General features: G+C 46.3%; 1 protein-coding gene across 2 annotated transcripts; it reads right to left on the bottom strand.

Moving 5' to 3' along the window:
- Positions 1-285: 285 nt before the first annotated feature.
- Positions 286-4,877, bottom strand: LOC121575115 (kelch-like protein 31). 2 transcript variants are annotated; one of them, XM_041887977.1, is made up of 3 exons: positions 4,754-4,877; positions 2,200-3,405; positions 286-2,038 (listed from the first exon to the last, which is right to left on the bottom strand). In XM_041887977.1, the coding sequence occupies exons 2-3, from the start codon at positions 3,372-3,374 to the stop codon at positions 1,306-1,308; spliced, it is 1,908 nt and encodes a 635-aa protein (XP_041743911.1). In that variant the 5' UTR covers positions 3,375-3,405; positions 4,754-4,877; the 3' UTR covers positions 286-1,305. The 2 variants fall into 2 exon arrangements, with proteins under 2 accessions (XP_041743911.1, XP_041743922.1); XM_041887988.1 differs by having other exon boundaries at positions 2,200-3,402.
- Positions 4,878-24,980: the final 20,103 nt, after the last annotated feature.

Raw genomic sequence — 24,980 nt, 5'->3', positions numbered from 1 at the left:
TCCAGTTTCACCTACAAGTGAGAGTACCTTTAAAAAATAAGTAAACATAAGAACAAGACAAATCATGATCTTTCAGGGAAATTTAGAGGCACTGTTGCAGAGTGCCCACACCCTTAATGGCTCAGGCTAATAGCTTAATGTTCCAATATTCAAAAATGTTCACAAAACAAATATGACCACTGGCAAATTCATTTTTTTACCCCATTCAACCTTCATCATAACAACATTCTCCCAGCTTCTTCTGAGTCAGGACAGTACATAGGATCTTAATTTGACCTATATTGTCACAGCAAAATAATCCTGCAGCAACAGGATTTGAATGTTTAGTCCACAACGTTGCTTGAACAGTGGTTAGGCTATTAGCTGGCCAAAAGTAGGCTACATGAAAAGTGCTGTTAATATAACCGCGTTAGTATGGGTTTTCAGTGAATTTATGGGTTTTTACAAAGCTCATCTGCATTTCCTGCAGTGCAGGAAAATTCTCAGCAACAAAAGAGTGATCGAATTAATCCCAATTCACATAACTGTACTGTGTAGTGTGTTAAATGCTCAAGTAAAAGAAGCAACAAGTACTAACCAACAGCACCTACTCCTGGTAGGTACAATATAGCATTTCTTCATTATTTATTATTCCAGCAACAGAGTAATTCCTTTATCTTCTGCATTGACATCTGATTTCAGAGATTTTTCTTTTCAAGTTTTTCAGTGTTAATCACAGTTGTATACATGTATATGATGTTTTAAGTATACGGTCTTCCATCATCATATGTCCAGTCTTTGTTTATTCTATATACAGTGTATTTAGCTTTATGTCACTGGAAATGATAATAATAGTGACATTATAATAAGGGTTCAATATATGGGCATGTTTATGTGTATTGTACAAATAATGCAGTTACTATTAGCACATATACCATCAAATAAGTATTCTATTGGGAATAACAGCTATGGTCTGAGGAGTATAGGCTGATTCAACTATTATGGCTGAATAGGCCCCAAAATAAAATAAATGTTCCCATCATAATAGAAGATTTTAATTTGTCTCACAACACAAAACAACTTCCTGAATTGTCACACATTCAGGCCTTAATAAGACTCAAGAAAACAATTTGAATATATCTTATTAAATTCCAAATTAGATGTATGTGTGACATTTGTATGTTATCACTTTTTTTCTGACCTCAAAAAGGGTGATCACTTTCTGCATTGAAAGCCATAAAGGATTTTCTGAAATGAACTGGCTAGAGGATTTTTGGTCTTGCTTTAATTAGCAAGCAAACTACTTTTCGAACGACCTGCCAGATTCTATATGCTGACTGGCGCAGATAAAACTGAGCTGGCCCTGGACTCTCGTGTTTTGCGTGTGGGTATGGTAACGACACAGCATGAGATGCCAACTGTAGCCTCTGGCAACTCATCGTCCTCAGTCCATTCATTGAGGTCAGGATTATACACCTGGATGCATTTCTTGTATTTCTTCTCAATCTCATTCCAGCCTCCAAGGAGATAGATCTTATTATTCATGCTGACGATACCAGCAGTGCTCACTCCTGTGTTTAGGGGGGCAGAGTAGCTCCATTGCCCATTGTGAGGGTTGAAACACTCAACAGCTAAGACATCCACCCTCTCTCCACGGCCACCCAGCTGGCTGCCACCAATCACGTAAGCCCGGTCTCCGACTGTAGCAGCGGAATGCCAGCCTCTAGGGGAGCTTAAACTGTTCAAATCTTGCCACACATCAGTGGAAGGGTCATAGCTGCACACAGCCCTGGAGTACGCATTGTTGATGTATCCACCGCTAACAAGGATCTTGCCATCAATGATGGAGCTGGCATGGCAGCACCGGGGGATTTCCATGGGGGCTTTCATCTGCCATTGGTTGGAGGAGGGCACGTAGCACTCCATTGAAGCCTGGCATCCATCAGAGTTACGACCTCCAATAGCAAACAAGAGGCCATTGAAGGTGTTGAGACTGAAGTGGGTGCGCTTCTGGATCATGTTGGTCAAATGAATCCAGGTGTTGAATCGAGGATCATACCTAATTGCCAAAAACATGTTATTAGATACATATTATTATTCAATACACAATTGAATGTACAGTACAATAGCTTGTCATGGTCTGTGTAATATCGGCCATACTTTAAGAGCAGAGCAAATACATTTACAATAGAATAAGCTTATATAGAATCAAATCCTCACCTGCAGAAGTTGCTGACAGCATGTTTAGCCTGGTTCCTGGCATCATTCTGGTCTTCACCACCAGCAACATAAAGGAAGCCATCCAGGACTGCCACACACTGATTGAAGCTCTTGGCTGGCATCTCTGTCAGCCTATTCCATACATCGTCATCATCCCTGTAGAGAACCTCTTTGCTGAGAGACTTCTCTGTCAAGGCCGGTCGTCCACCCACTGTCAGCATGACCCGGAGGCCGCCACGCACCTTTGTTCTGCGGGACTGCAGAATGTTCTGCTGGTAGGGCAACAGGTGGTAATTCATGGCGTCCACTAGGAGACGATGGCACTCGGGGTCCTGCATCATTCTGGGCACACTCTGGACATGGTTGACCAGGTCCATGGCTGAGATGGTGCCGAAGCGGATGTTGGTCAGAAGATCTGGGGCGTATTTCAGCCTCTTCTCGTTAAAGTCCAACCACTTCATGGCCATCTGGAAGGCTGTAATCTCAGAGGGCAACTGCAGGGAATCATCACTGAGGAAGTCGTTGATCTGCTCGTAGGTGAGCTTCAGGAACTGCTCCATCTCAGAGAACTCGATAAAGTTCTCCCTCATGAACTTCTGGGCGGCCTGCTTGGTTTCTTTGAGGTTGTAGGTGTCGGCGATGTTGGCCACATACATGCAGTTCTCTGCGCTGAGCTCCTGCGTGAGGAAATCGCTGCACATTTTCACCAGGGTGTTGATCTGCAACAACATGGCTGCTGCGATGGTGCTGCTAGTGCTGTACAACGACAGGCTTAGTTTCCCTGAGTAGGCGTATGTGATGGCTGTGGCCAAGCCTGTGGGTGAAAGGTCGTTCAGGTCAATCTTCGTGAGGGCGGAATCCTTCTTTAGGATATTCTGAATGTACTCACTGCAGGACGCCATGACAACTTTGTGGACATCGAAGGACGTTGACTTGGTGGAGACTGTCAGGTCACAGAGGAAACTATCCTGCCTCATGGTGCTAAGATCCTCCAAGAGATTAGGACCATAGACAGGGTCAGTGACTTCACTTGAGATGCAGCTGAAGCCGTTTCCTCCCTCCAACAAGGTATTCAGCCCATTGATATTATTGATTGGGCTATCCTCGACCATTATGGTTATTTCATTGATATCCCCTTTGTTCTTTTTGGCAGTCTTGTTCTTTTTGGGTGACATGTCTGCAGCAGAGGGGCACAGCCCAGACCTACTGGAAAGAAAATAAGAATATGTCAGAGAGAGAGAGCAACCTTTTGATATTAACAATCACAATCACAATACCATATGGTAAATAATACATTTAAGACGAATCTGACTGACTGTACAGTTTACTAAATATTGTCACACAAAATATTGTCAAAATCAAATGTGTAATATAGTAGGTTATAATCATGACCTGTAAATATCAGTAATGCATTTAGGCATGTTATATATGTTTCTGATATGTTGCTGCTGCCATTTGACAATGTATGTCGTCGAATAATTGACAAAGGGGCTGAATAAAGTGTGAATAAGGGAATAAAGTGTCTGTAAAAGGCTGTCTGAATAAAACATAATCATTTGTGTGCATTTATACTGCAATTTTTATATTTTAACAGTTGCAACCAAAGTTCAACATGTTAATGAAAATATAAACAGTTTTGTTTCTGACATTTGGAGAGGATTGTGACAAGGGCATTACATTCCCAAACCACATGAAGGCCTATTCTATCTTGTGGTCTTCTGTAGCTCAACTGGTAGAGCATGGCGCTTGTAACGCCAGGGTAGTGGGTTCGATCCCCGGGACCACCCATACGTAAAAATGTATGCACACATGACTGTAAGTCGCTTTGGATAAAAGCGTCTGCTAAATGGCATATTATTATCTTACTTGCATTTTTGGCATTTATATTTGGTAACAATTTAAAGCAATTTTGTTAGACATAATCAACGTCAACATGATTACTATAAACTGCCAACTCCCCAGTAGGTATAGTTGGACTATACCAGAATTATGCTATAGCCCTAGTCAGCAAGTCAACATTCCTCTCTCTGCATCTGTCATGATTTATCAGTACCATTTCCAGGAATAGCAACGCTTGATAGTTCACCCATGACGTTCCAATTATAGACTTTGTGGCAAGAGGACCTGGCCTAATATCCTTCTAAAAAGTTCAGTTAATTATTAAGATTTTTTACAAGGAGTCCCAATGATCAACTAATCAATGAAATAATCCACGTGTCCAGAAATGATACATGTAAAATAAACTGAAAATCGAACGAAAAATCCCAAACATTATCGAAAAAGTCAGCAGATCTACAGCCTATAATAATACCAGCCTACAATAAAATAATGAGCCTATAGTAAAAACTTGCCTAGTTATTTGGAAATCTGATGGAAATACACTGACAATGCAACTATGGTTTCAAATTTACACATTAGGCTACTGTATTGTGTCACTGTGCCAAAATCAAACAAAACCTGTTAACACACATATAGGCAAGTTTTTTCATTGACAGACACACAGAAAGACTTTACAAACATAGGAATAATATGGCCTAAACGGGGACTTACTTACCAAAGAGATGAGAAGCCGGTGAAGAAAAGACTTGCACCTCCAGATAGTGTGCAGGAGAGAGAGACTCACTATACGCAATGGTGCCAGAAGAGCTGGGCAAACTCCTCCTCTGAGCATATGCGAATAGAAGTATTACGGAAGACTCATGAGTTCGGAGACCCTGAAGGCTGAAGCCAATCCCCTAATTAGGCAATCAGACACCGTAACAATAGTGTATTGACTTGTAATATGATAGCTGGGATCACCCTGAATAAGTTTTCATATAGTATAGCCTACATTAAAATCCATCTTTCTGGCTTGATTTCACAGATAAGGCCTAATTGTCAACCTAATTTAATACAGAAATGTAATACCTCAAATAGATATCATGGTTATCTGGTGATTAATTAGACTGGTGTGTCACGACTTCCGCCAAAGTTGGTGCCTACCCTTGTGCGGGCGGCTATCGGCGGTCGTCGTCACCGGCTTTCTAGCTGCCACCAATCTACGTTTCTGTTTTCCATTTGTTTTGTCTGTATTGTACACACCTGGTTCCATCACGTTAATTTGTTTCCCTATTTAACCCTCTGGTTCCCTCATGGTGTTGTGCTCGATTGTTATTTGTTTGGTGTTGTATTCTGCTGTGAGCTGTTGTATTTCACTGCGTGGAAATTAGATTTGTTGTTTTCCGAGTAAAGTTCGTTATTTACTCAGTTCTGTGTCCTGCGCCTGACTCCGTCCTACCGCTGCACACTGACCCCTGACAGAATCACGCACCACCTATGGAGTCAGCAGGTGCACCCAGTCCTCCGTTACCGGTGGAGGAGCGCATCCAGCAGCACGCAACGATGCTCCACAATCTGGGCACAGCCATGGATTGCGTGCTGCACACCATGGAGCGATGGGAGAGAGAGGGTTTTCCCACAACCCCATCAACTTCAGGTCAACCCACACCACTGTCCACCCCTCCGTCACCTGGACCCAGTGGGATTCGGCTCTTGCTCCCGAAGGCCTATGATGGGACGGCTGCCGGGTGCCAGGGGTTCCTGCTCCAGGTGGAGCTCTACCTGGCGACCGTCCACCCGGCTCCCTCGGGTTACGAGAGAGTGTCCGCCCTCATCTCCTGTTTGTCGGGGAAAGCGCTGGAGTGGGCCGACGCCGAATGGGGAGGGATAGACGCTACGTTGGTTCGCTACGAGGATTTCACCCGCCATTTCCAGGCGGTCTTTGATCATCCGCCTGAGGGGAGAGCGGCAGGGGAACACTTGTTCCATCTCAGACAGGGGAAGAGGAGCGCACAGGACTTCACTCTGGACTTCAGGACCCTGGCTGCCAGCGCGGGATGGAATGAGAGGGCCCTGATCGACCATTACCGGTGTAGTCTACGGGAGGACGTTCGTCGGGAGCTGGCCTGCAGGGACACCACCCTTACACTCGACCAACTGGTGGATTTATCCATCCGGCTGGATAACCTGTTGGCCACCTGCAGACGTCCGGATCAGGGTCCGTCCATTCTATCCCCCAGCACCTCCGACCCTACCCCTATGGAGCTTGGAGGTGCTGCTCTAAGGGTGACCGGAGGGGGGGCCGTTTCCTGCACCAAGTGTGGCCGCAGAGGGCACACTGCTGGTCGGTGCTGGGGAGGTTCCCCAGGGAGTCGAGGCAGCAGGCAGGGCACTGGTGGATCATCCCAGGTGAGTAGGCACCCGACTCACCCAGAGCTGCCTGTTGCGCACATGTATGTCTGTATAAAGTTTCCTGAGTTTTCCCCGCATTCCCAGCATTAGGCGCTAGTAGATTCAGGCGCAGCTAGGAACTTTATTGACCGTGCATTTGCACTTAGATTAGGGATCCCTATTGTTCCTGTTGATGTGCCCTTTCCTGTACATGCCTTAGATAGTCGTCCTTTAGGATCGGGCCTGATTAGGGAGGTCACAGCTCCACTATGTATGATAACGCAGGAGGGTCATGAGGAGAGTATTAGCCTCTTCCTGATTGATTCTCCTGCGTTTCCTGTGGTGTTGGGGCTTCCCTGGTTGGCCCATCATGACCCCACTATTTCGTGGCAACAGAGGGCTCTGAAGGGATGGTCACGTCAGTGCTCAGGGAGGTGTGTAGGTGTAACTTCGATGGAAAGTCCAAACCAGGTCTCCCACATGCACATTCCCCCCGAATATGCCGATTTGGCTCTCGCCTTCTGTAAAAAGAAGGCGACTCAATAACCACCCCATCGACGGGGGGATTGTGCGATAAATCTACAGGTAGACGCAGCACTTCCCAGGAGTCACGTGTATCCTCTGTCACAGGAGGAGACGGCGGCTATGGAAACATATGTCTCCGAATCTCTGGGACAGAGATACATTCGGCCTTCCACTTCACCTGCCTCCTCAAGTTTCTTTTTTGTGAAGAAGAAGGATGGAGGTTTACGCCCGTGCATTGACTATCGGGGTATAAATCAGATCACGGTGAAGTACAGTTACCCGTTGCCTAAATTGATTTGCATTTTAATGAGGAAAATAAGTATTTGACCCCCTCTCAATCAGAAAGATTTCTGGCTCCCAGGTGTCTTTTATACAGGTAACGAGCTGAGATTAGGTGCACACTCTTAAAGGGAGTGCTCCTAATCTCAGTTTGTTACCTGTATAAAAGACATCTGTCCACAGAAGCAATCAATCGATCAGATTCCAAACTCTCCACCATGGCCAAGACCAAAGAGCTCTCCAAGGATGTCAGGGACAAGATTGTAGACCTACACAAGGCTGGAATGGGCTACAAGACCATCGCCAAGCAGCTTGGGGAGAAGGTGACAACAGTTGGTGCAATTATTCGCAAATGGAAGAAACACAAAATAACTGTCAATCTCCCTCGGCCTGGGGCTCCATGCAAGATCTCACCTTGTGGAGTTGCAATGATCATGAGAACAGTAAGGAATCAGCCCAGAACTACACGGGAGGATCTTGTCAATGATCTCAAGGCAGCTGGGACCATAGTCACCAAGAAAACAATTGGTAACACACTACGCCGTAAAGGACTGAAATCCTGCAGCGCCCGCAAGGTCCCCCTGCTCAAGAAAGCACATATACAGGCCCGTCTGAAGTTTGCCAATGAACATCTGAATGATTCAGAGGAGAACTGGGTGAAAGTGTTGTGGTCAGATGAGACCAAAATTGAGCTCTTTGGCATCAACTCAACTCGCTGTGTTTGGAGGAGGAGGAATGCAGCCTATGACCTCAAGAACACCATCCCCACCGTCAAACATGGAGGTGGAAACATTATGCTTTGGGGGTGTTTTTCTGCTAAGGGGACAGGACAACTTCATCGCATCAAAGTGACGATGGACGGGGCCATGTACCGTCAAATCTTGGGTGAGAACCTCCTTCCCTCAGCCAGGGCATTGAAAATGGGTCGTGGATGGGTATTCCAGCATGACAATGACCCAAAAAACACGGCCAAGGCAACAAAGGAGTGGCTCAAGAAGAAGCACATTAAGGTCCTGGAGTGGCTTAGCCAGTCTCCAGACCTTAATCCCATAGAAAATCTGTGGAGGGAGCTGAAGGTTCGAGTTGCCAAACGTCAGCCTCGAAACCTTAATGACTTGGAGAAGATCTGCAAAGAGGAGTGGGACAAAATCCCTCCTGAGATGTGTGGAAACCTGGTGGCTAACTACAAGAAACGTCTGACCTCTGTGATTGCCAACAAGGGTTTTGCCACCAAGTACTAAGTCATGTTTTGCAGAGGGGTCAAATACTTATTTCCCTCATTAAAATGCAAATCAATTTATAACATTTTTGACATGTGTTTTTCTGGATGTTTTTGTTGTTATTCTGTCTCTCACTGTTCAAATAAACCTACCATTAAAATTATAGACTGATCATGTCTTTGTCAGTGAGCAAACAGACAAAATCAGCAGGGGATCAAATACTTTTTTCCTTCACTGTAGATGACATTCTCATATACTCCGCTACACGCACCAAGCATGTGTCTCTGGTGTGCAAGGTGCTTGAGCATGACCTGTACGTCAAGGCTGAGAAATGTCTGTTCTTCCAACAGTCCGTCTCCTTCCTAGGGTACCGCCTGTCCGCGTCAGGGGTGGAGATAGAGAATGACCGCATTTCAGCCGTGCGTAATTGGCCGACTCCAACCAATGTAAAGGAAGTGCAGCGGTTCTTAGGGTTTGCCAACTACTACCGGAGGTTTATCCGGGGCTTTGGTCAGGTAGCGGCTCCCATTACCATTTCACTGCAATCATCAGCTGGGGCGGACAGGCTTTTGGTCACCTGAAGGCTCTGTTTACCTCGGCTCCCGTGCTGGCTCATCCGGATCCCTCTTTAGCATTCATAGTAGAGGTGGACGTGTCCGAGGCTGGGATAGGAGCTGTGCTGTCTCAGCGCTCGGGTAAATCAAATCAAATCAAATTTTATTGGCCACATGCTGTCACGGTTAACTAAGCCAGAACCCAGAAGCAGACCAGGACACGGTACGTGAGACAAAGGTGAGTGTTTATTAATAGAGTCCGAGTGAAGCTGAATAATCCAGGGAACAGAGCGGGTGGCGTGGATGGGTTGTTGAGGGTGCAGTGGTTGGTCCGGTACTGGCTCGGCAGCCGCCGACCATCAGGCAGAGGTTGGGTGAAGGTTCCGGGTGAGAGACTGCAGACAGAACAAAACGGAGGTCAGTACACAGCAAGTCAAAAAGGTGCAAAACAACAAAACTAACACTACTGGCTCAGAGACTGATACGCTGACAACATACTGTTCATGGCTAACGATCCGGCAGGAACTGGATGTTGGGCCAGAGCCTAAGAAGGGTGATGATCAGGACCAGGTGTGCAGATTGCTGATGGGATGCAGGTGCGGAAAACCAGAGCGCTCCCGGAGCGTTCCCGAACCCTCGGGAAACTGGAGAATACGAGCAGGAACACTAGTCACCAGACAGGACCCGACTCAGACAGCCGGGATCGTCACAGTACCCCCCCTCCGACGTAACGCCACCGGGCGGACTTCCCGGAGCGCCAGGATGGAGGCGGTAGAAGTCACTGATGAGGTCTGCGTCTAGGACCTGTCGCCGCGGGAATCCAACTCCTCTCTTCAGGGCCATACCCCTCCCAGTCCACGAGATACTGGAAACCCCGGCCCCGCCGTCTGGAATCCATGATGCGACGCACCGTGTAGGCAGGACCACCTCCGATCATCCGAGGAGGAGGAGGAGGAGGCGGAGGAGGCAACAGAGGACTGAGGAAGACAGGCTTGAGGCAGGAGACATGAAAGGTGGGATGGACTCTGAGCGTCCTCGGTAGTTTGAGTCGAACTGCCACTGGATTGATCACCTTCTCCACCACAAACGGACCAATGAACTTCGGTAACAACTTCCTAGACTCAGTCCGTAACGGAAGATCCCGTGTGGCCAACCAAACCCTATCTCCGATGGTATAGGTGGGAGCGGGAATCCGGCGACGATTCGCCTGGAGCTGATACCGGTCCGAAACTCTAAGGAGTGCCTTCCTGGCCCGATGCCAGGTCCGGTGGCAACGCCGAATATGGGCCTGAACAGAAGGCACTGAGAGCTCCTTCTCCTGAGAAGGAAACAGGGGAGGTTGGTAGCCATACAGGCACTGGAAGGGAGACATCCCAGTGGCAGATGTAGGAAGAGTATTGTGGGCATACTCAACCCAAGGCAACTGAGAGACCCAGGAGGTGGGGTTGGAAGAGACCAGACAGCGTAGCGTTGATTCCATCTTCTGGTTGGCTCTCTCCGCCTGACCATTGGATTGGGGGTGAAAACCAGATGTGAGACTGACCGTAGCTCCAATGGCCAAACAGAAGGACTTCCAGACAGCAGAGGTAAACTGAGGGCCACGGTCGGAAACGATATCACTGGGCAAACCGTGGACCCTGAAAACCTCCCTAACCAGGATCTCGGACGTCTCCGAGGCAGAGGGAAGCTTGGCAATTGGCACAAAGTGGGCGAACTTGCTGAATCTGTCCACGATAGTCAGAACGACCGTGTTCCCCTCAGAAGCGGGCAACCCCGTGACGAAGTCCAGGGCCAGATGCGACCATGGTCGCGGGGAATAGGAAGGGGGTGAAGTAGTCCAGAGCTGGGCCGATTGGTACTCTTATTCTGCGCACACACTGGACAGGCAGCAACAAAACCCCGAGTATCCTCGGCCATGGCAGGCCACCAAAAAGCGTCTGCGAAGAAACGCCATAGTCCGAGCCACGCCAGGGTGACAAGCCATCTTGCTGGCGTGGGACCATTTGAGGACAGCAGGACGAACCGACTCAGGCACAAACAACCGACCGGGTGGACCGTTACCGGGACCGGGCTGAGTCCGAAGGGCCGCCAGCACCTCCTCCTCAATCTTCCACATAACTGCTCCCACGACGCAGTTCCGGGGGAGGATTGTCTCGGTCTTGGACCCACTCTCCTCCGTCTTGGAGAACATCCGGGACAAGGCGTCCGCCTTGCCGTTCTTAGATCCAGGTCGGAACGTCAGGGCAAACTTGAATCGTCCGAAAAACAACGCCCACCTGGCCTGGACGGGAGTTGAGACGTTTAGCCGATTGCACGTAAGCAAGATTCTTGTGGTCCGTCCAGACAATAAACGGTTGCTCCGCCCCCTCCAACCAGTGGCGCCACTCCTCCAAGGCAAGTTTCACCGCGAGAAGCTCCCGGTTACCCACATCGTAATTCCTCTCCGCAGGCGAAAGGCGACGAGAGTAGTAGGCGCAGGGATGGAGTTTACTGTCCGTGGAGCATCGCTGCGACAGGATGGCGCCAACTCCCACATCAGACGCGTCCACTTCAACGACGAACTGACGGGCCGTGTCCGGTTGAGAGAGAATCGGTGCGTTGGTGAATCGCCTCTTCAAATCCAGAAACGCTCGATCCGCCTCCGGATTCCACTTGAAGGTCCTGATGCTGGAAGTCAAGGCAGTTAACGGAGCGGCCACACGGCTGTAATCCCGGATGAATCTGCGGTAGAAATTCGCAAACCCCAAAAATCTCTGGAGCTGCAATCTCGTGACCGGGCTGGGCCCATTCCAGAACCGCTCTAACCTTCTCCTGGTCCATCCTAATCTCTCCCCTGGAGATGATGTACCCGAGAAAGGATGTCGTGTGGGCGTGAAACTCGCACTTCTCGGCCTTCACAAACAGGCGATTCTCCAACAATCGCTGCAGAACCTGCCGGACATGCTGGACGTGGTCGGAAGGTTCCTTCGAGAAGATCAGAATGTCATCCAGGTAAACAAACACAAAGAGACCGATCATATCTCTCAGGACGTCGTTCACCATACTCTGGAATACCGCTGGAGCATTGGTCAGTCCAAACGGCATCACCTGATACTCGAAGTGACCCATCGGTGTATTGAAACCCGTCAACCACTCGTCCCCCTCTCTGATCCGGACCAGGTGATACGCATTGCGTAGGTCTAGCTTGGTGAACACCGTAGCACCCTGTAAGGAGTCGAAGGCAGAACTCATCAATGGCAGGGGATACTTGTTCTTGACCGTGATGTCATTCAACCCCCGATAATCAATACACGGTCGAAGAGAGCCATCCTTCTTACCCACAAAGAAGAATCCTGCCCCCCAGGGGTGATGACGAGGGACGAACGAGACCAGCAGCTAGGGACTCCTTGATGTAGGTCTCCAACGCCTCACGTTCAGGTCGGGAGATACTGTATAACCTTCCCTTGGGGTAGACAGCTCCAGGGACCAGGTTGATGGCACAATCATATGGTCGGTGGGGAGGGAGTGACAGAGCCTTCTGCTTACTGAAAACTTCCCCCAAATCGTGATATGTCTCGGGAACCAGGGACAAATCTGGGGGTTTAGCCTCAATCACCTGACTGGGAACCGAATGGGGGCAGGCAGTCTTGAGACAGTTAGCATGACAATCAAGGCTCCAACTCGTTACCTTGCCCGTCACCCAATCGAACGTGGGATTGTGTTCCTTCAGCCAGGGGTATCCAAGGACCAGAGGAACATGGGAAGACGGCAGAATGAAGAATGAAATCATCTCAGAATGATTCCCCGACAACCGCATCTTAACCGGTTCAGTCCTCATCGTGATACGTGCCAGACTACTGCCGTTCAGAGTGGTAGCTTCAATGGCTTCCGGCAATTGCTCCTTGGAAAGCCCCAGCTGTTCCACCAACTCGGCATCTAGAAAGCTTCCATCGGCACCTGAATCGATAAAAGCGTTAATCGCTAAGCTCTGATTCCTGTTCATAAGGGTAGCCGGGAAACGGGGTCTGACAGAGGTATTGAGAGGTCGAAACTGGCTCGCTAAAAGTCCTCCCAACTTTAGCGAGCCGCGCAGTTTGACGACCCGACTGGATCCTGAGAAGCTGATCGGTTGGACGGAACCCATTGCTTCTCCCTCCTTCGCTCTCGGACTCGATTATCCACCCGAATAGACAAAGCTACCAAGCTGTCCAGGTCACTAGGCTCCGGATAGGAGATCAACTCATCCTTGAGCTGCTCCGACAGACCCTGGTAAAAGGCCGCTTGCAGAGACTCCTCGTTCCACCCACTCTCCACAGCCAACGTCTTGAACTCGATCACGAAGTCGGCCACGCTGCGAGTTCCTTGGCGAAGCGAAAACAGGCGCCTAGCTGCGTCCCTCCCTCGGACGGAATGGTCGAAGAGCTTCCTCATCTCGGCCGTGAACCCCTGGTATGAAGCCATGCAGGGATCCTGTCGTTCCCAAACGGCTGAAGCCCACTCCAGCGCTCGACCACGCAGCAACTCAATCACAAAGGCTATCCTAGCCTTGTCTGTGGCATAAGAGTAGGGCTGTAGATCGAACACTAGTCCACACTGCATAAGGAAGGAACGGCATCTTCCCAGCTCTCCCTCATACTTATCCGGCGTCGGAACCTTGGGCTCACGGATGGACACAGCTTCAGAAGCGGCAGGCGAGATGGGTGAAACCGGTAGTGGATCCTCCACCGGACACTTGCGTTGGTTCTGGACCTCCGTCAGACCGGTAGAAAGGTTCCGAACTGACAACGCGATCTCCTGTAGTACCGTGCTATGATGGCCCAACATCTTCTCCTGCTGGGTAATAGCATGGCGAACAGAGTCCAGGTCCGCTGGGTTCATTACTGGCCGGATCGTTCTGTCACGGTTAACTAAGCCAGAACCCAGAAGCAGACCAGGACACGGTACGTGAGACAAAGGTGAGTGTTTATTAATAGAGTCCGAGTGAAGCTGAATAATCCAGGGAACAGAGCGGGTGGCGTGGATGGGTTGTTGAGGGTGCAGTGGTTGGTCCGGTACTGGCTCGGCAGCCGCCGACCATCAGGCAGAGGTTGGGTGAAGGTTCCGGGTGAGAGACTGCAGACAGAACAAAACGGAGGTCAGTACACAGCAAGTCAAAAAGGTGCAAAACAACAAAACTAACACTACTGGCTCAGAGACTGATACGCTGACAACATACTGTTCATGGCTAACGATCCGGCAGGAACTGGATGTTGGGCCAGAGCCTAAGAAGGGTGATGATCAGGACCAGGTGTGCAGATTGCTGATGGGATGCAGGTGCGGAAAACCAGAGCGCTCCCCGGAGCGTTCCCGAACCCTCGGGAAACTGGAGAATACGAGCAGGAACACTAGTCACCAGACAGGACCCGACTCAGACAGCCGGGATCGTCACACATGCGCCGAATACAACAGGTGCAGACATTACAGTGAAATGTTACTTACAGCCCTTAACCAACAGTGCATTTATTTTTAAATAAAAAAGTAAAATAAAACAACAACAAAAGTGTTGAGAAAAAAAGAGCAGAAGTAAAATAAAATAACAGTAGGGAGGCTATATATACAGGGGGGTACCGGTGCAGAGTCAATGTGCGGGGGCACTGGATAGTTGAGGTAGTTGAAGTAATATGTACATGTGGGTAGAGTTAAAGTGACTATGCATAAATAATTAACAGAGTAGCAGCAGTGTAAAAAGATGGGGTGGAGGTGGGGGGGCAGTGCAAATAGTCCGGTTAGCCATGATTAGCTGTTCTGGAGTCTTATGGCTTGGGGGTAGAAGTTGTTGAGAAGTCTTTTGGACCTAGACTTGGCACTCCGGTACCACTTGCCGTGCAGTAGCAGAGAGAACAGTCTATGACTAGGGTGGCTGGAGTCTTTGACAATTTTGAGGGCCTTCCTCTGACACCGCCTGGTATAGAGGTCCAGGATGGCAGGAAGCTTGGCCCCAGTGATGTACTGGGCCGTACACACTACCCTCTGTAATGCCTTGCGGTCGGAGGCCGAGCAGTTGCCATACCAGGCAGTGATGCAACCAGTCAGGATGCTCTCGATGGTGCAGCTGTAGAATTTTTTGAGGATCTGAGGACCCATGCCAAATCTTTTCAGTCTCCTGAGGGGGAATAGGCTTTGTCATGCCCTCTTCACGACTGTCTTGGTGTGTTTGGACCATGATAGTTCATTGGTGATGTGGACACTAAGGAACTTGAAGCTCTCAACCTGTTCCACTAAAGCCCCGTCGATGAGAATGGGGAAGTGCTCAGTCCTCTTTTTTTTTCCTGTAGTCCACAATCATCTCCTTTGTCTTGGTCATGTTGAGGGAGAGGTTGTTATCCTGGCACCACACGGCCAGGTCTCTGACCTCCTCCCTATAGGCTGTCTCATCGTTGTCGGTGATCAGGCCTACCACTGTTGTGTCGTCGGCAAACTTAATGATGGTGTTGGAGTCGTGCCTGGCCATGCAGTCATGGGTGAACAGGGTGTACAGGAGGGGACTGAGCACGCACACCTGAGGGGCCCCCGTGTTGAGGATCAGTGTGGCAGATGTGTTGTTACCTACCCTTACCACCTGGGGGCGGCCCGTCAGGAAGTCCAGGAACCAGTTGCAGAGGGAGGTGTTTAGTCCCATGATCCTTAGCTTAGTGATGAGCTTTGAGGGCACTATGGTGTTGAATGCTGAGCTGTAGTCAATGAATAGCATTCTCACGTAGGTATTCCTATTGTCCAGGTGGGAAAGGGCAGTGTGGAGTGCAATAGAGATTGCATCATCTGTGGATCTGTTGGGGCGGTATGCAAATTGGAGTGGGTCTAGGGTTTCTGGGATAATGGTGTTGATGTGAGCCATGACCAGCCTTTCAAAGCACTTCATGGCTACAGATGTCAGTGCTACGGGTCGGTAGTCATTTAGGCAGGTTATCTTAGTGTCCTTGGGCACGGGGACTATGGTGGTCTGCTTGAAACATGTTGGTATTACAGACTCAGTCAGGGACATGTTGAAAATGTCAGTGAAGACACTTGCCAGTTGGTCAGCACATGCTCGGAGTACACGTCCTGGTAATCCCTCTGGCACTGCAGCCATGTGAATGTTGACCTGCTTAAAAGTCTTACTCACATTGGCTACGGAGAGCGTGATCACATAGTCATCCGGAACAGCTGGTGCTCTCATGCATGCTTCAGTGTTGCTTGCCTCGAAGCGAGCATAGAAGTGGTTTATCTGTACTGGACATCGAGGGGGCCCCGGCGTATACTGTGCGGGCCATCATGGACTCAAGGCGTCGGGCGAGGGGCCTTCAGTACCTCGTGGAGTGGGAGGGGTACGGTCCGGAGGAGAGGTGCCGGTGGAGGACATCCTGGACCCTTCCTTACTACAGGAATTTCACCGTCTCCACCCGGATCGTCCTGCACCTCATTCTCTGGGTCGTCCCCGAGGTCGGTGTCTGCGCGCTGCTGGAGCCGCGCGTCAAGGGGGGGTACTGTCATGACTTCCGCCGAAGTTGGTGCCTCTCCTTGTGCGGGCGGCTATCGGTGGTCGTCGTCACTGGCTTTCTAGCTGCCACCGATCTACGTTTCTGTTTTCCATTTGTTTTGTCTGTACTGTACACACCTGGTTCCCATCACCTTAATTTGTTTCCCTATTTAACCCTCTGGTTCCCTCATGGTGTTGTGCGTGATTGTTCTTTGTTTGGTGTTGTATTCTGCTGTGAGCTGTTGTATTTCACTGCGTGGAAATTAGATTTGTTGTTTTCTGAGTAAAGTTAGTTATTTACTCAGTTCTGTGTCCTGCGCCTGACTCCGTCCTACCGCTGCACACTGACACCTGACATGGTGATAAAGTTCAGATTGCATATGGAAAAAAAAATATCACAAGGATGAACATTTACAGGCAACCATGATGTCTAATGTATCTAATTTATTTTTTATTTGTCACCGTCTTAGGCCCATATTTAGAGTTGCCTAATTTAATTGTCTCAGCAGTATAGGAAAGGCTTTTTGAGATGCAGAATTGCTCTTAGGGGTGTATTTTACAGTGACATTGACAACCGCTCACGTTCACAAATTGATATTTGTATAATTGGACATACCTCTTTAAAAACATTTTGACACTGCCCCTTATAAAATGTGACAATGGTGTGATAAAGCTTTCGGGTCTGCAGGTGAATGCACGTGAGCCACCGTGATGTGTTGAAGAAAGTGTTGCAGTTAACTTAAGCTCAAAGAATCAAAAGAATCAAGGAAGGTATTTTAGATGCACTAACAACAAGTGTAATTGTTGTTTTAATCTTATTCTTTATTGTACAATTACTCAAATCCTGGACAGTAATAGATTGACACCAATGATTCAAATTTGATAGCCCTCCCTCGCCTTGTCGACTGAATCACAAATGAATTCATGAAATGCTTGTTTTGTTTGATACTCTTTCAGGAATGTTTGAAAGAGTTTATAAACAACTATAGTTAAAGTTGACATGGGAGTCTCTTGTGACTGATTGCATGCTGCTGTGTCTGAGAAGGCATGTGTGCACCACTTCAGATTGGGTTGGGAGTGTGGAGAAGCAGGGGTAGACATAACATAGTAAATGGAAATCCGGGACACTCCAATTAGTATGATATGTTACGTTTCATATGGTATGCATTAGTTTGTGGATGTCCATCATCCATTTGATATGATATGTTCTGAATTACAATTCGTATGATATGTTACGAATTGCAATTTGTACGATATGTTACGAATTGCAATTCATACGATATGTTACGAATTGCAATTTGTACAATATTTTATGAATTTGCAAAACGTATGATATAATACGAATTCCAATTTGTTGTGGCTAACAGTGGCTAGGTGGCTAACATTAGCTAGGCTAGTGGTTAGGGTTACGGTTAAGGTTAGGGTTAGGTTAAAGAGTTAAGGTTAGGTTAAAGGGTTAAGGTTATGGTTATGGGAAGGGTTAGCTAACATGCAAAGTAGCTAAAAAGTAGTAAATAGTTGCAAAGTTGCAAAAGTTGTCTGTGATGAGATTCGAACACGCAACCTTTGGATTGCTAGATGGTCGCTTTATACGCCCACACCAACCAACCAACCAACCAACCACCCTACTTTCTTTTTTGCCATAAGTAACCTTTGGTCTTATATAACCATACCAAACGTAACATACGGGGCTGTAGTGGAACAGGTTGAGAGCTTCAAGTTCCTTGGTGTCCACATCACCAACAAACTATCATGGTCCAAACACACCAAGACAGTCGTGAAGAGGGCACGACAAAGCCTATTCCCCCTCAGGAGACTGAAAAGATTTGGCATGGGTCCTCAGATCCTCAAAAAGTTATACAGCTGCACCATCGACAGCATCCTGACTGGTTGCATCACCGCCTGGTATGGCAACTGCTCGGCCTCCGACCGCAAGGCACTACAGAGGGTAGTGCGTACGGCCCAGTACATCACAGGGGCCAAGCTTCCTGCCATCCAGGACCTCTATACCAGGCGGTGTCAGAGGAAGGCCCTCAAAATTGTCAAAGACTCCAGCCACCCTAGTCATAGACTGTTCTCTCTGCTACCGCATGGCAAGCGGTACCGGAGCGCCAAGTCTAGGTCCAAAAGGCTTCTCAACAGCTTCTACCCCCAAGCCATAAGACTCCAGAACAGCTAATCATGGCTACCTGGACTATTTGCACTGCCCCCCCACCCCCACCCCATATTTTTACGCTGCTGCTACTCTGTTAATTATTTATGCATAGTCACTTTAACTCTACCCACATGTACATATTACCTCAACTACCTCTGTAGCTCAATTGGTAGAGCATGGCGCTTGTAACGCCAGGGTAGTGGGTTCGATCCCCGGGACCACCCATACCTAAAAATGTATGCACACATGACGGTAAGTCGCTTTGGATAAAAGCGTCTGCTAAAATGGCATATTATTTATTATATTATTAACTAGCCGGTGCCCCCGCACATTGACTCTGCACCGGTACCCCCCTGTATATAGCCTCCCTACTGTTATTTTATTTTACTTCTGCTCTTTTTTCTCAACACTTTTTTGTTGTTGTTTTTTATTTAAAAAAAATATGCATTGTTGGTTAAGGGCTGTAAGTAAGCATTTCACGGTAATGTATACACCTGTTGTATTCGGCGCAGGTGGCAAATACATTTTTATTTAATTTTATTTGATATCATACTAATTTGAGTGCCCCAGATTTAAGTTTACTATGTTACGTCTAGTCTATGAGACCAGGTTGGGTTGGAGGAGAGTGTTGGAGGGAATGGGAGATGCTCTGGTGCTATAATTAAAAACCCAGCCAGTTGCCAAACTTGTGGCTGCTGTCTGTCAATTCAGCACTGAGTTGCAGAAACACTTACTGGAATGGTTTTGTTTGAGATAATTATGAATACAGATGTAGTGCTCGCCATCTGTCATGTGTGAAGACTTTGTTTTAGGTGTGTGTCTTGTGTTTCTGAGCTGCATATGGGGCCTCTGCTACATACATGCATGCAGTAGGCTACGTAGGCAGTCACATTTTACAACCGAGGTGGATGCAGGCATTGCCCATTTATAGTTCATAGTAAAAGGAGTAGCCTGGCTGGGTGGGGGTGTTCCCATACATAGCTCCTTTTCGGAATGCACCTTCAGCAATTCTGACTTTCTAGTGAACCGAAACAAGGATTACCATTTTGGGATGTATGTCAATTTGTTTAAGCTTTCAAATACATTTTCTTTTATACTTTTTTTCATACAAATTATGCATGATCTCCATGATAGTTCATGATAAACAATAATGTTGGCCATTATAATCGTGCAAGGACAGTATTATAATGTATCCTCCTAATCACAGGGGGTTGGTGGCACCTTAATTGGGGAGGATGGGCTCGTGGTAATGGCTGGAGCGGAATTGGTGGAATGGTATCAAATACATCAAACACATGGTTTTCATGTGTTTGATGCCATTCCATTTGCTCCTTTCCAGCCATTATTATGAGCCATCCTCCCGTCAGCAGCCTCCACTGATCCTAATTTAAACTGAAGGTTTATGCGAAACATTATGGTTTATGCATAGACATCTGTTTATTTTACAGGTCCTGAAAATCATAAAGAAATTACAGGAGTTGGCTATAACCCTAGACATTCTTGCAGTAAGACACTCCTTATTTTTGTTATTAATATATTATATATAATTTAGCATGAAGAGTTGTGGCTTGCATGCACTGATTTTTATTCAATTGAATGTATGTTTGTCTGATTCTGATTAGGAGACCAGAATCGGTAAAGCTGGAAACTCTTTGCAGGAGATGCAGCCAGGCTATTAGTCAGTCACTGGAAGAAATTGGTTCCAAAAGAGACATTACATTTACACATTTAGCAGACGCTCTTATCCAGAGCGACTTACAGTCGGGAATCGAACCCACAACCCTGGCGTTGCAAACGCCATGCTCTATCAACTCAGTTGCTCTACCAACTGAGCTACATCCCTGCCGGCCATTCCCTCCCCTACCCTGGACGACGCTGGGCCAATTGTGCGCCGCCCCATGGGCCTCCCGGTCGCGGCCGGCTGCGACAGAGCCTGGATTCGAACCAGGATCTCTGCGCCACTCAGGAGAGACCTCAAGGTACAGTGTACTTAACATACTTGCTTTGACTCATTTTGAATAATTTGTATGATGATTGTGTCCACTGTCCATTATCAGCATGTTTGAATTTCTCCCTAATACAGCCGTACAGAGAAGGATGATGCTTCACAGAACAAGCTTTTGAAAACTGAAGTGGAGGTTCAGAACAACTCAAAGGAGGAGTGCTCAAAAAACAGAGGACCAATGTAAAAATGCTTCAAAAGATGAATGTTTAAAAACTGAGGAGGAAAACCAATTAATGCCTACTTCAAGAGAGGAGCATTTGAAAACTGATGAGGAAAACCAAGGAACTTCAAAAGAAGAGCATTTGAAAACCAATGACAAGAACAAAGAACATTTAAAAGATGAGCATTTGAAAACTCAAAGAAAAAACCAAGGTACTTTAAAAGAGAAACATTTGAAAGACTGTAGACAAAACCGAAGGTACTTCAGAGAAGAAACATTTACAGGAATTAGATAAAGACTCAAGTCAATTGAAAAATTATCATTTTAAAAGTGAGAAGGAAAACAAGAATACTTTGAAGAAAGAAAATTTGACAGATGAGTCGAAAAACACAAGGAGAAAAATTGTAGTACACATTCTGAAAATGAAAGTTTTGAGCTTGGTAGCAAGAAAGCCAAGTCGATTTCCAGGGAAGAATCTAAAGACAATTCAGATAATGGAGGGAAATGTGGGACGAAGAATGACTCTAATAGAAAAACACTGCCATGTCCAAAATCATCAAAACCATGCAGTGAAGAGTCTTTGAAATCTAAACCTGATAGAAAAAGGACAGTAATTGACAATTCTAATGACCAAGACAACAAAAAAGCACAAAATAAAGCGAGTGACTCCTTGGGTTGTAATGGAGAGAGGAGGAAACCAAGTGAAAGAACGCAAGTCTGCCTTAAAGACAAAGAAAAGACTGTACATAAGGGGAAATCAAATAGCAAAGAGAAAATAGCGAAGATTATTGATGAAGACAAGCCAAAAGAAAATGACGGTGAGGTGCCCTCCATGTCTTTTGAGTCTTTCTTGAGCTATGATATCAGTGCACCTAAGAGGAAGAACAAATTTGTTGACAGTAAAAGACTGTTGAAAAAGAAATAAAGGGCGTGAAGGTTGTGAAGGCACCCAGCACCAAATCTAATAAGCAGTTACTGTATCTGAGGTGACTGCAGACTTTTCACCTCCTAAAAAAGTAAATTTGGCATGGAGCTTTAATGTATTACAAATGTTTCATAAAAATGTTTTGTGCTGACATTCTGAATCAACAATGTCACATTTATCAATTACATCATTTTTAAGGCTATGAAGGGGTCTGTGATGGACTTGCTCAACATTCCATTGCCCACATTTCTACCTGAATATGATGAGCTCTCCAACTTCAACTACTACGACTGGAAAAATTAGTGTTTAAAATGTGGTGTGTTTTCCAAGGGTTTGTTGTGAATTGTAAGATTGCATTGACATTTCAGTCATTTAGCAGATGCTCTTATCCAGCGCATTTGGTATTTTATTAGGATCCCCATTAGCTGTTGCAAAAGAAGTAGCTACTCTTCCTGGGGTCCAAACAAAACATGAAATATGACATAATACAGAACATGAATAGACAAGAACAGCTCAAGGACAGAACTACATCAATAAAAAAAAGGCACACGTAGCCTACAGATCAATACATACACACAAACTATCTAGGTCAATTAGGGGCGAGGCGTTGTGCCGTGAGGTGTTGCTTTATCTGTTTTTTGAAACCAGGTTTGCTGTTTATTTGAGTAATATGATATGGAACGGAGTTCCATACAATAATGGCTCTATATAATACTGTACACTTTCTTGAATTTTCTCTGGATTTGGGGACTGTGAAAAGAGCCCTGGTGGCATGTCTGGTGGGGTAAGTGTGTGTGTGTCAGAGCTGTGTGTAAGTTGACTATGCAAACAATTTGGGATATTCAACACAATAATGTTTCTTATAAAAAGAAGTGATGCAGTCAGTCTCTCCTCAACTCTTTGCCAAGAGAGACTGGCATGCATAGTATTTATATCAGCCCTCTGATTACAATGAAGAGCAAGACGTGCCGCTCTGTTCTGGGCCAGCTGCAGCTAACTACTGTAGATTTTTCCTTGCAGCACTCGACCACACGACTGGACAATAATCAAGAAAAGACAAAACTAGAGCCTGCAGGACTTGCTTTTTGGAGTGTGGTGTCAAAAAAGCAGAGCATCTCTTTATTAAGGACAGACCTCTCCCCAGCTTTACAACCATTGAATATATATGTTTTGACTATGACAGTTTACAATCTAAGGTAACACCAAGTAATTTAGTCTCCTCAACTTGTTCAACAGTCACACCATTAATTACCAGATTCAGCTGAGGTCTAGAATTTAGGGAATGATTTGTACCAAATACAATGCTCTTAGTTTTAGAGATGTTCAGGACCAGTTTATTCCTGGACACCCATTCCAAAACAGACTGCGACTCTTTGTTAAGGGTTTCAGTGACTTCATTAGCTGTGGTTGCTGATGCGTATATGGTTGAATCATCAGCATACATGGACACACATGCTTTGTTTAATGCCAGTGGCAGGTCATTGGTAAAAATAGAAAAGAGTAGAGAGAGCCAAGAGAGCTGCCCTGCAGTACACCACACTTTAAATGTTTGACATTAGAGGAGCTTCCATTGAACAAAACCCTTTGAGTTCTATTAGATAGATAACTCTGAATCTACACTATGGCAGAGGTTGAAAAGCCATACAGGTTATGGTCAATAATATCAAAGGCTGCACTGAAATCTAACAGTACAGCTCCCAGAATCTTCTTATTATCAATTTCTTTCAACCACTCATCAGTCATTTGTGTCAGTGCAGTATATGTTGAGTGCCCTTCTCTATAAGCATGCTGAAAGTCTGTTGTTAATTGGTTTACAGAGAAATAGCATTGTATTTGGTCAAACACAAGTTTTTCCAACAGTTTGCTAAGAGCTGGCAGCAAGCTGATAGGTCTGCTGTTAGAAGCAGTAAAGGCTGCTTTACCATTCTTCGGTAGCGGAATTACTTCGGCTTCCCTCCAGGCCTGAGGACAAAGACTTTTCTCTAGGCTATGATTAAAGATATGACAGATAGGAGTGGCTATAGAGTCGGCTACCATCCTCAGTAACTTTCCATCTAAGTTGTCAATACCAGGAGGTTTGTCATTATTGATCGATAACAATACTTTTTCCACCTCTCCCACACTAACTTTACAAAATTCAAACTTGCAATGCTTTTCTTTCATTATTAGTTTTTTATGCATGAGTAGGATGGCTCACTGTTCGTTTTTGGCATTTCCTTCCTAAGTTTGCCCACTTTGCCAATTAAGTAATCATTAAAATACTTGGCAACATCAAATGGTTTTGCGATGAATAAGCTGATTCGATGAAAGATGGAGTTGAATTTGTCTTTCTGCCCATAATTTCATTTAAAGTACTCCAAAGTGTGGTCCTCTGTAGCTCAGCTGGTAGAGCACGGCGCTTGTAACGCCAAGGTAGTGGGTTCGATCCCCGGGACCACCCATACACAAAAAAATTATAAAAAAATGTATGCACGCATGACTGTAAGTCGCTTTGGATAAAAGCGTCTGCTAAATGGCATATTATTAAAGTTTTTTTTTCCATCATTCTTTATATAATTGATCTTACATTTTACATTTAAGTCATTTAGCAGACGCTCTTATCCAGAGCGACTTACAAATTGGTGCATTCAACTTAGGATAGCCAGTGGGACAACCACCCTTTTTTTATATGTGGGGTGGGGTAGAAGGATTACTGTTATATCTAGCCACTTGGCTTCATAATACCGTTTCTTCTTCTTTTTGTTGAGTTTCGTCACATAATTTCTCAATTTGCAGTAAGTCAGATGTGCAGCCAGACTTATTAACCACTCCTTTTGCCCCATCTCTTTCAACCATACAGTTTTTCAATTCCTCATCGATCCATGGAACCTTAACAGTTCTAATAGTCAGTTTCTAAACATTTACGTAATTTAGCAGACACTCTTATCCAGAGCGACTAACAGTTAGTGAGTGCATACATTTTTTTTTTCCATACTGGCCCCCCGTGGGAATCGAACCCACAACCCTGGCGTTGCAAGCGCCATGCTCTACCAACTGAGCTACACGGGGTGCATGTTTATCAATAATTGTAAGAAGCAATTTCATAAATTAATCAAGTGCAGCGTCTGGATGCTCCTTATTAATCACATCAGACCAAAAAATATTTTTAACAACATCCACATAAGAGTCACAGCAAAGTTTTTTGTATGATCTCTTAAACACTATTTTATGCGCAGCTTTGGGAAGTTTGGCTTTCCTGGATATAGCCAAAATATTGTGATCACTGCATCCAATGG

This window comes from Coregonus clupeaformis, chromosome 1 (assembly GCF_020615455.1).
Source record: "Coregonus clupeaformis isolate EN_2021a chromosome 1, ASM2061545v1, whole genome shotgun sequence".
NCBI classification, from domain to species: Eukaryota; Metazoa; Chordata; class Actinopteri; order Salmoniformes; family Salmonidae; genus Coregonus; species Coregonus clupeaformis.
The sequence above is the reverse complement of the archived record's forward strand: the minus strand, read 5'-3'. Positions and strand labels throughout refer to the sequence as shown.

Coding starts and splice junctions, on each gene's coding strand:
- LOC121575115 (XM_041887977.1), bottom strand. CDS start 3,374: ATGTCACCCAAAAAGAACAAGACTGCCAAAAAGAACAAAGGGGATATC. Junction 2,039..2,199: donor GCTGTCAGCAACTTCTGCAG/GTGAGGATTTGA, acceptor TTTGGCAATTAG/GTATGATCCTCGATTCAACA.